General features: G+C 36.1%; 1 protein-coding gene across 4 annotated transcripts in view; it reads right to left on the bottom strand.

Annotated features, from left to right (window-relative positions):
- The window catches only part of LOC129373220 (phospholipid-transporting ATPase ABCA1-like), a 173750-nt gene that overhangs the window by 91279 nt on the left and 70223 nt on the right, over positions 1–12248 (bottom strand). For 3 of the 4 annotated variants that reach the window (XM_055051031.1, XM_055051032.1, XM_055051034.1), the window contains 5 exons: positions 11507–11646; positions 10329–10466; positions 5749–5972; positions 3020–3095; positions 884–1089 (listed from right to left, as the gene is read on the bottom strand). In XM_055051031.1, coding sequence (XP_054907006.1) covers positions 884–1089; positions 3020–3095; positions 5749–5972; positions 10329–10466; positions 11507–11646 — 784 coding nt within the window. The remainder of the gene's footprint in view (positions 1–883; positions 1090–3019; positions 3096–5748; positions 5973–10328; positions 10467–11506; positions 11647–12248) is intronic. The other variant, XM_055051033.1, reaches the window with a different exon arrangement.

The raw sequence follows: 12248 nt of genomic DNA, 5'->3' as shown, positions 1-12248 counted from the left end.
CTTCATATAAAAGTGAGAAAAGAATCTGTAATATTATAAATAAACCATCAAAATCACAGAATAGTTTCAGTTATAATAGAATAGAAAACATATTGTTGCTCTGAAGTAAATTACTTCTTTGTGAAAATTATTGTTTACTCTGATATCATGAGGTGGGGTTGCATCTAAAAAGGTGACTAAGAGAAACAAATAGTCAGGAAAAGAAAAGGAACAAACATAGAAGGAAAAAGACCTCACATCAAAGAACCAACATAAAGATCGAGTATAGAATATTGTCCACATTTACTTTTAAGACGACCTTTAAATAAATGTATTCTTAAACAGTGGCATGACCTCATCTTGAAATTTTTTTGATAAATACTGAATTTGACAAGTTTAAAAAAAATAAACAAAAATAATCAAATATATTATTTTTGGGAATCAATAAAAAAGGGTGAACATTTACTGTAATGGGTCAGTTTTGAGATATTTTTTGGATCTTTATCTCGCTGAAGAACTCAATGACAACCCATTTTCTGAGTGATAGAAGCCATTGGCACTTTGAAATGCCTTGCTGCTGAAATGTGCTATACAAATAAAATTTGATTTGATTTTGATGTGATTAAATGCTGCTTTAATTGTCCTGGTGTTTAAGACAGTGTTTGGTAAAGGAAACCTTACTTAGCAGTGAGGTTATGAGGGAATTTTCCACATATTTGTCCCTTGTTTGCATATTGAACCAGTGATTTGGGCTAAAAATAAAAGATAATTTCTTAAAATTGCATATTTTCCCTCCTAAATAAATGCCAAAAACCGTTGAAGATAAAATAAGAATATAATTCTTCTTATCTTCTTACAGTGAATTTATTATTTTTGAATGCTGTCACTGCTGCCGTCAGTTTACCTCCTCCAATGTGGTGTCAGAGATGCCATAGCTGGTCAGGCCAAGGTCAGCCTTAGCCAGATCAAGATTGTGGAAGAGTGTGGCAAAGGTCCCGTCTCTGGCCCCACTATAGGGCAGGATGAAGGTGATCTCCTGACCGATGCTCTCCAAAAACGCAGCTTCTGGTACATGGCGGCGCACAAACTGAGTCACAGCAGCAAGATCTGCTTTAATAGATAAAACAACAAAGAATCAATTTGAAGAACTGTCTATACAGAATGTAACATTTTCCCCAAAAAATAAAGATAAAAAACATTCCTTTCCTTTTGGCTGAATATACAGTACAGACCAAAAGTTTGGACACAACCTTCTCATTCAATGGGTTTCCTTTATTTTCATGACTATTTATAAGGCAAGAAAGCCACTTATTAACCTGACAGGGCACACCTGAAAACCATTTCAGGTGACGCAGCAAAAGGTTGCTGCTTTGAAGAAACTACAATATAAGGCAAATTTTCAGTTGTTTTACACTTTTTTGCTTAGTACATATTTTCACATGTGTTAATTCATAGTTTGATGCCTTCAGTGTGAATCTACAATATCAATACTCATGAAAATAAAGGAAACTCATTGAATGAAAAGGTGTGTCCAAATTTTTGGTCTGTACTGTACATTTTGATTGGATTAGTTTTTGTGTGTCCAGATTATTTACAAGTAGCCACCGCTAAATTTCAGCAACCACATGTAATATTAAAAGACCTGCAGTGTGGCATTGGTGCAGCACTCCCAAACAAATCAAGACCTCTGAAATACACAGAGAAACTCACTGAAAAGGTTGTGCACCTGATCACTGGACATTTGCAAAAACACCTTCTCTGAACAAACTGTAACTCTTCTCAGTCATCTACTCTGAAGCGGGGATTTGGTGAGGATCAATCCACACAGCGTTGCAGAACACAACACATCCATTATTGATCCAGCGCCTCTCATACATAATTACTGAAGCTTAACAACTACTGGCTTGGCACTTTGTGGAGAAGTAAATGGATCTACTTTACACTTCAGACTGAATCACTTTTTGGAATGCACATGTGGCTGTGTGTGGTGATGTGGTCTGCTTGTTTTAGACTAATGAAGAATAATGGACTGTCACTTATAGAAATGTGATTCCTGCTATGATGCTGCTTTCTATCTGGTATTTAACTGTGGTGCATAAAAAGGTGTTTTCCTTGAATTTGATACTCTGCCCTTCATGTAAAGGTGTGTTTCCAATTGTTCTGCCCTGTTGGTGCCTATGTTGACCTTGCAGTGGACCTTTGCCCCTCCCAGGATGTAGCCAACCTGGTATAAATTCACAATTGGGATAGGAGACCGCCACTCTGCACCCAACGAAGCAAGAAAAGAAGGAAGGATCTGGATTCTTCAATCTATCTTTAGTTTGTATTTGTAAACACCAGAATCTAATCAGAATCAGGTTCTGAAGAACCTGTATGAAGAATCGCCCTTAGTGATAAAACCCTCACAAAATACCAAAAAATAACTTCATGCTTAGCATATACTGTTAAAAAAACCATGCAGGTATTTCAACTCGTGTTTGCAATCTTAGGCAGGCTGATACAGTTTATACAAATGATTAACACTAAAGAATGAAGTTAATGTGGTTCAATTTAGTTGAGAACAGTTTATGTTATGAAATCACTTCACTTCACTTGCAGGACAATGTTACCTGATGTGTAATCAGGTAACAGAGATTTGTTACCTGACTATTACAAATTGAAAGAAATTAAAAACAGTGGACACGAGAACACAAAATGACTGAATGCAGTGTCTAATTTTAATTTTAAAGGAATCTTGTCTAATTTAGTAGCCAGTTTAAAAAAAATCAAGGTTAAGAAGGTGAGCCACAAAAGTAAACATTAAATAAACTAATTAAATAAAAATTCTCTTCTATTCAACACTGTTTTCCATTGTCAGAAATGATAGTTTTCTATGCTCCTGCCGAAAAGTTTTAGAGCTTCAGATGACGAGAGCTCAGGGGGGGAAAAGAGATGTTGGTGTTTATGGTTTGAATTATGTGAAAATTAGAAAATGTACAAAAACTAAAACATACTTTGAATTTTTAAATATGCATGCAAATGAACCAAAATAACCGTGTACCTGTACGGTCAGAATTGTCCCATGTTTGACTGCCGAAGCCGTCATCTGGACTATCCCTGGAAGGACGGCCTGTCTCCTGTTAATCAGAATTGGATTAGAAAGGCTATCATACCTTACCACTTAGAATGATGAGCAGTGCCTCCTCAAGGACTCCTATGAAGCATTAATCAAATAATGTGCCTCTGTAAGTTTGCACTTAATTAGTCTAAATAGAGCTGTGTGGGTACATCAGCATGAAGTGTGCTTAATCTGTGATGAAGTGTCTGCTGTTCCTATCTTTAAGCAAAACAACAGAATATACATATTTGAGCTCAGAAAATAGTTGAGTAAATCTTTTAAATTTCTAGAATAAAATGCATGTTTTTTTTCCTCTTTTTTTCCAGTAAAAAAGACAATGACTAAATTAACTTCATTAAACAGTTGACTTGAAAGAGTCTGCAACCTTTTTTAATCCAAAGAAAAACGTTTGGCCCTCAGTCGAACTAAATAAAATGTATTTAGAGCTTCAAAAAAAACATGATTTGTTTTGAGAGGAAACAACATACACATTTGGATAAATGTCTACTATTGGAAACTGGTCATTTTTGAAGACCATTTTATTACTGTTTTAGATTTAAAAATGAGAAAAACATCTTCTGCAAAAAGAGGAAAGATTGATTTTCTACAACAGAATGTCATTGTGGAAACTTATAAAAAATAAATCACATCTCATAACCTAATCACAAGAAAAATGAATCTAAAACCTCACTGGTAGTTTTAATGGCATTATCTAAGGGTCAAACTTAGGTCTTATAGGCTAGCAAAAGCAGCAATTAAGTTTTAAAGACATTTAATAGTTCTTGAAAGGACTAAACTAAGATCATAGCAGTGAGAAGATTGCAAGAAAGAACCTAATTTTAAACTGCTTATCTAACAACAAAGAATGTTAAATATTCTTTTGAACTCTGTTTATACATTATATCAAAAGAAATAACCCTATTCCAATTATTGAAAATTATTGTAAAGATGGAAGGTCAAGGTAAAGTTTTTGTGAAATAACAAATCAGGTAAATATAAACTGAAAAAATAATGAAGGAACTAATTACAGAATGCAGTTTTCCCAATGATAAAAAAAACAAAGCTGTCATTTTAGGCAGACAGTGGCAGAAATGCCTTAACTGCTGTGTGCCCTTTTGTGTGTGTATGTAATTATGTAATTGCAACACCCTCCATGCATTTATGTTGTTTTTGTTTGTGTTTGTAACTAATTATTCATAGTAGTGGAAGAAAAGTTGTGGTATTAAACTTTTGGGGAAACTCAGCAGGCCCTCATAAACTGTTCCCACTGGACTCCAAACCCCTAACAAGATCCACAAAAAGGAAACGCCTCCACACTGCCAACAGCCACAGAAAGGAGTCGTCACAATCCTGCAGACAGTTGACCGCCCTGCACTACAAAACCCCCCCGTGGAGGCAATTAAACGCAACCCAATCCAAAAATAAAGACCCCCATCTGGCAATATCCTCAGGTCAGATTGCACTGAGCGGATCAAATGCCTACACACATGATGTTAGTGTCCACCACCAACACCTCAGAGCAGCCCACCTGCTGGCACCCTTGCCACCAGACAACCTGCTCCACCAAGGCTGATTTCCTGCCATCAAGTGAATCTCCAACCCACATTAAGCAGGCGTCCCGGGACACAGGCAGACAACATGACAACACCCATAGCCAACACCGGATGCATCACACACATTAGGCCAAACCTTCTGAACATACCAGAGAAAGATGCAGAACCCTGATACTCAAGCTACTAAAAGCCAAGCAGGGGGACATCTCTATTTATGCTGAATAAAATCCATTCACCTCACCAAGCAGACTGTTTGCAGCATCAAACTAAGTATGGGACTTAACCCAGTTTAGACTGACTTAGCAGGGAATTTGCTTAATTTGGGGATACTCGTAGATTATGATGAGTATCAGTCTATGAGTTATTCTCTGATGTTGAGGTGATCATTAAATTGAAACAACGTTAAAAGAAAAAAATCCCAAGACTGCAGTATGTGGGAGTGTAAATCACTTTTCTGATGCAGTAGTATACTGAGAGTTCCACATGTTCATTTCATTAAGCACGCACATTTTGAACCATACAAATACTTACATACGTTTTGCAAGATATTTTTAGATTTGTAAAAACTTTTAGATGTACTACCATAGATTGAAATATTTAAAAAGAACAAAGAACAGCTGTTCTATTGCTTTATCATCAAGTATTTTTTCTTCATTGACTGATCTCATTAGCTGAGAGTATATTTTTTCCTCTAACTTCTTGTAATTATGCTTTAGAGTACAGTCAAGTAATAGGTGACTGGATCGTAGTGTGTGAACGTGCATGGGGATTTGCTACATTTCAGTTTGAGGATTATGATGTGTGCACCTTGTTTGTAGGAATCAGTTTAATCTGACTCACAATGCGAGTCTTGAACTTGAAGATGAACCACTTGCACACATTGGCTGGAACCTTCAGTATACAGAGCCCAGGTTGCAGTTAGGCAACCTTGCATCAAAAGCAAGTTATGGGTTTGCTTTACTTTTAACATGCCAATATCCAATTTTCTCAAGGAGAAATCAGCTCAAATTTGGCCCTTGAATGTACAGAATGTTGACTACTCGGCCTGCTAACAAAGGCATTGATAAAAACGTCAAATTGCTTTTAAAACAAATTATTTCAAAAATAAAACATGCTTACCATTTGTTCCTTCTTGGACAATCTTTGTGTGATATTTTTACGTTGATTGGTCATCTTTTCCGTCCCATCTCTGACCAGAGTCAGGTAGTAGCCACTGCCGAAACACTTCTTAAGGAAGAGCGAGGAGCCGCAGCATCGCATCTTTCCTTGAGAGATGATGGCTATCCGGTCTCCTAAGATGTCTGCCTCGTCCATGTGGTGTGTTGACAAAATAATGGTGCGACCTGAGGACAACCACAACAGACATGTCTTTTAGATAATTGCTGAAAGATAAAATAAAAGGCAGGCTCCAAGTACGGCTTGTAGAAGCTATTCATAAAAATTCATGCAAAGCATCTTTGTGGACACGGTCTCCTAAAAATGTGGCAGATATCAAAATCTGAATCCACATGTCGTCACTTATCTTCTTAGTGTCAATTTCACTGTGATCTATTTTTTTCTCGTGCCTTTGAGCGTGGTAACAAAACAAACTGAAGAAAAGCGCGTGGGTGTGAAACTGGGACATAATTAAAATAACGATAAAGGCCTTTCACAGGCTGCTTTCCAACATTTCTATAGGAAACAAATTTTACTCCAGCTTTGTTTTGTTCCCAGAGTCCTTTGATTTGAGCGGCATCAAACTGAACGCATTTGCAGTGACAAAAACGGCATGAATTGTACGATTATTCACAGGTGTCCTAATCCTTTTACATCATGCTGGATCAGATAACACATATTAATTATCACATACCCCAGAAAGCCAGGGAAAAAAACGGCAGATTTGTAATGAAGTCACAGTGTGGTCCTGTCTCTGCTGTCTGCAGGAAAGCAGTATCAGAGAGAAATGGGTTCTTTGATCCAGTCATGTTTTTAAGTAGCAAACATTTAACCTGTTACCTCTATTACAATGAAAGATAGCTGCTTTGACATGGGTTTCTCAAGTGACTTGTTATTAAAGCCTAAATAAATTGCAATCACATGCTTGAGACGCATCTTTATTGGCAATGCATCGTTTGCACATTTTTTCAGTGGATATCCTCAAAGTTGGCCTGATTAAATTCAGGAACCTTAACAGAAAAATTTGTGATTACAAAAATAATTTTTTTTTTCTTTCTTCTTTGACGGCAGAATCACTGTAGAAATAATAAAATAATAATAATAATAATAATAATAATAAAATAAAAAAAATGAATAAATAAAAATAAGGAATAGCTGTTGGGAGATATAAAGCAACTGCCCTCAAATGAGGCAGAAAGAAAAATAGCAAAGGATCCAGAGGTCTGTAGCCACTGGTTAGATTTACTCAGCTAGATTTACTGAATAACTTTTAGAGAAAAAAAAGTATTTTGTCTTGCCAACATTGATATTCTTTTTCTTCTACCTCCACCACAGATGACTAAATAAGCTAATTATCCAATAGCATCATACAGTGACTTCCATGACATTCTGAGGAGTAGGCAATAATGAGCAAACTGCTATCAATACTTTCTGGATAAACTGTGGGTCACTTTTAGCTTTAGTGACTGCTAGCTTAGGAAGTTGTCAAAGTAGCTGCTAAGCGAAGTAGCCTTAAGTTAAGTTGCTGTCAGCTGAAATAGTCGTTAAGCTAAGTAGCAATTGAACAGTTGTCAGTTTGAGTAGTACTTTGCTAAACTAAAAGCCACTGAAGCTTTTAGTTCGTGGAGCTGTTGCTAGTGTAACTGTTAGCTTAAGTGGCAATTAGCAATAGTATCCATTAAATTAAATAGCAAATTAGTTTAAATTGCTAGCTATTAGCTTGACTTGACATATTTTCTAAACAATTTTCCACATAATGTTATTGCTGAAGGCTGTTAAGTACCCCACCTAACCTCACTTTAGTAGAATCAAACTTTGCTTTTAATATATTTTATACTAAAGAGTAAATGTGACATAAAATTACTCTAATAATTATTTAAAAAATATTTAACATTTTCATCCTCTGGTCACAGAAGTCAGATTTTTGTGATGCTTTTCCTGCAGCATCTTCAGTTCTTGCAACCTACAGAGACACATCTCAACATCTGTAAGGTGTAAGACATCAGCGTTCTAAATTTAGCACAAGCAAGGGTTTTCACCTCTTCTGCACAAATGTTGAGGATGGTTATTACTGCAAAGGGTCAGGCACGGTGCTGAGCATGGCTGTTTTTGCACAAAGTTAAATTTGTATCCTCACACGTCACATTATCCCGGGGATAAGGACGCACTGAGAGGTCATTAACTGTGGCCCGTTGCAGCCATTTTGCTTGTCCAACTATTTCTACATGCCTTGTTTCTCTCTCTCTTTCTCTCTTCACGTCAATGCACGCCCTGCCTCGAGTCGAACTGCTTAATTCATCTCTTCACAGTAAAGCATTTCTTCATGATGTTTTGCCTCGCAAACTCAGCCTACCTTCTGCATAAACTGAAATGAAACATCAAGGCACGCAATCCAGTCAATTTAACATACAGCAGGGAAACATGGTTTTAAAAAAAAAAAGTTACGGCTCAAGAGATTGCTTGCGGTTTAGTCTAACCGACTGGGCTCGTTTTGCATGGGATAGTCAAACCTGGAAGATGAATATGTAGAGTATATGTAGAGAAAATCCAAAAAGTATTGAATCATTTGCAAGTTGGCGGAAAAAATGTAATTGTAATAAATTTTTTTGGACAGCAAATGGCTCTCAAAGGTATTTTGATTTATAGCAAGTTGCAGCAAATTGGAGCATGCAGTAATATATCAAGGATGTGTTCAGGTAAATTGCTGTTTTACATACTCAAAACACATACAGCAAAGTAGAGTTACCAAACTGTATTCTTTTATTTTGATCCCTTTCCTCTAAATCAAGTTGAGACAGGTGGATTTCACAGTGGATGAGAAAGGCAGGATGAAAACATAATGAGCTTTGGCTTTGTAATAAAGAACAAGCAAACTCTATAACTGCTATCAGTGACAGTCATTTCGAGTCATAAAGTTATTTCAACACAATATGTATCCTGTCCATTGGGTTACAAGTCCTTGTGCTTATTATACATTTGTAACAAATTTTAGACATTATGGTTTGTAAAAGAAATTCATGAGCCTGACATAAAATGTTGTGTACTGTCATGGAAAAAGTTTTATATGTCATTAATATGTTGTTTTTGGTAATTTTTTGACTGTTGCATGAAAAAAAACTACTTCTATATTTTATCCCATTTGTCTCGCTGCACTGACTTCTGATATATATTAATTTGCATTTGCATGATAGTTGCACTATGTTAGGTATATAAAACACATTGCAGTCCTAAAATAGTTGGTACAAGGGCTAAGTTAACATTTTCTTTGTTCCATCAAGTATTCAATGCAAATGCAAAAATGTCCCATTTATTCAGAATTAATTTACATTAATTTTGACTACATTTGTCACATCTCATATGTATGTTGTAATTTACCATCCATTGCAATTGAAATTATACATTAAATTATGTATGTGCTGCATATGCAGGAAATCATTCCAAATCTTTGTGTCACCATAAAGCTGTTTTCCTTACATTTCTATGGAATTAAAACATTTTTTTTTTCTGTTTTTTTGAATCCTTATGTGTACAAAAAAGCAGAATGTAAAGTTCGTGGAGACATATGAATCACACCTAGGAGTCAATAACTAAAGTTTTAAGTTTTAGATATTGTTGAATATTATTTTCTTATGACAAGATGTCAATATTGAATTACTTCAGCTTACGCCAACAGTTCAATAAAACATATGAAGGCTTACAACATCAATCTATATTAAAGGTACTTTATTTCCAGGAAATTTAACATAAAGGGTAAAGTGCCACCAAACAAATAAGCCACCACTCAGTTTAATGAAAGCTACACCCACTCTGAGGCAATGTGGTCTACCTGTTCATGTGGAAAACCTCCACATTTAATAAGCTGTGATGAACTATAATATTAACTCTAAATTCATCCTTCAGTTTTTCACACAAATAGACTCCCTGTAGCATTTTCCCACATCCTTTGCCTAATGGCAACCCTTCATAAGACAGTGGCTCAAATAAAACCGGAGAGAAACAAAAATGAGTTATTTTGAGCAGCCACAATGTGGGGGTTCTCATTAGAACCGAGTTATCTGCAGCTAACGATTGGAGTAAAAAAGGCTTGATTAGAGAGAGGCTGATGCTAATGACATAGTGAGGGCGGAATGTCACTCAGTGCACATTAAACATTTAGACATTTGGAGAGAAAATGTGCATGCTCTGCTTATAGTCTTCAGCAACCACAGTGTATATAAAAGCCAGAGAGTGACAGGCTGACTAACTCAGCAGACAATTAGGGAGTCCGTCAATAAAAGCGACTTGTCTTCTCTTCCACTTCGACCGGTGTTTGTACAATTCACAATTTCTCTCCATTTACAGTTGACTTTTTCTGACAGCAGGGCTAAAAAGATACTTGTACGCCACTCTGAATTCCTACATCTAATATTGCTGTAGGTTGAAAGGTTCAGTACAGGTGAAGATTTTCTTTCTTAGTCTAAAACGGTTCAAACGAGTTGTGAGAAATCCTACTTGTTCTGTAAAAGCAAAAGACGTCAAAACTGTAGTTATTCCTGAATTCACACCTTGTTTGTACTTTAGCAGTAGTTCCCAAATCCCCCGGCGAGCGTAAGGGTCCACTCCTGCTGTTGGTTCATCTAGGATGACAATCTTTGAACCGCCAACAAAGGCTATTGCCACAGAGAGTTTTCGCTGCATGCCACCTGAAAAGCATTAAAGACAACACATAGTTGTTAAAACGTTTTGAAATTTTTTTTGTTTTTTTTTTTTACAAATTTCCAGTTTCTTAATCTGCTAAAATTGTCTTGATTGCTGTCTTGACAATTTTACTGGCTTATCTCAGTACAGATGGTGGGATTCTTTTAAGTCACCAAAAAGAATTTCTTAAAACACACTATTATCACACAAGATTTACATGTTTTCATTAGGTGTCGCCATCCAAAAATAATTATTTATTCATTTACTCAATATTTATGTTGATATGTATTCATTTATTGGGTTTTATACGTATGTCTTCACTGAATAAAATGATTATGATTTGTGTGAACTTCCCAACAATTCTTGCCTTGCTATGCCAAGTTTAGGTAGACATTAAATGTTTTGGTTGTAACACGACGTGAAAAAGTTCTGGGTTTACAAACACTTTTGAAAAAGCATTGTTCTCACTTATTATTTGATCAAATGTAAATTAGTTAAAATAGTCACATTTTTATTTATATTAAGACATTTTTATCAAAAATAAAATGCCACATGGCTGTGTCAGCATTACGTTTCAAATAATCACTTTCCAACATTGGAAGGTGATTATGGAATAAATATTACGAGATGCTCAGCTCTGTGCTTTATTGCCGTTTGGAAGCTGTGAAATGATTGATTGCCGGGACACAGATACACTTTCACAACAATAATTCTCAGCTCCTCTCTCTTAGCAGGCTCTTCAAAATGCATCCAGTGCAGTGCTAATGTAGTGGAAATGTCATCATAGATCAACCTTGAAAGTCATATTTCAGTGATTTTGCTCACAAGCATTCCGCGACTTGGAACAATCTATCAAATAGGATCTGCTTGTGCCCCCCAGACAATGAATTACAGAGCACAGGTACAGTGGGTGTAGAGGAGGAGTTGCATGCAGGTACTAAGAAAGGAAGGACTGGCTTATAAGTAGCATGTTTTCTTCATAAAAATCATTCAGCATAATGTCAATCAGGTAATAAGAGCTGTGTCATGGTACACTGAGCCTCACCTGATAGGTTCTTAGCAAGATCCTTGCGCTTGTGTGGTAAACCAACATCTTTAATCATCTGGTCCATCTCAGAGTCAACCTCACTGCGACTATGTCCCTTCAACCTGGCGTAGAAGTAAATGTGCTCCTCCACAGTGAGTCTAGAAAAGTTTTACAACAGCATGAAAGACCAGTTCAGTTAATGTGAGAAGGGGGAAAAGTGGCCTAACGTAAAACTACTGTATTTCTGTCCGTTCGAATGTTTGAAAGCAATTAATTTCCCTCCAGACATCTTTAGTCCTTAATGAACATTTGAACTATGTCAAGGTTCCCACTGAAACCATTTTTAATGCCAAAATGCAATACTGTTTCAGACTTAGATATTTGGAGTTGCAGAAACTTTTTAGCAATAATAAGAAAATAAAAAAAAACTTGCTAAATATGCATCATAATTAATTTGACAGAGGCATTTTACAGGAGTCCTTTTCTAATGATTGGAAGTTACCAAGGAAATTAATTGGGACCTGCTGTAATTAGCATTGGGTACCAGAGTATCAGTAACAGGCAACGAACAAAAAAATGAGACAAAGTAAAAGAAAAAGAAAAAGGTAATATACGGTGATCAGTAAAGGCAGTTTCAGGAGAGTCTTGCAGACTGAATAAATAAAGGTCAATGCATTTCATAATAAACACTGAATAATTATGTGTTGCTGGGAAGCCTGAGTCATTACAAGGCCTCATTACATGGAAAAAATACATTGTT

Source organism: Poeciliopsis prolifica, unplaced genomic scaffold (genome assembly GCF_027474105.1).
Source record: "Poeciliopsis prolifica strain line A6 unplaced genomic scaffold, Auburn_PproV2 SCAFFOLD032, whole genome shotgun sequence".
NCBI classification, from domain to species: domain Eukaryota; kingdom Metazoa; phylum Chordata; class Actinopteri; order Cyprinodontiformes; family Poeciliidae; genus Poeciliopsis; species Poeciliopsis prolifica.
The sequence above is the reverse complement of the archived record's forward strand: the minus strand, read 5'-3'. Positions and strand labels throughout refer to the sequence as shown.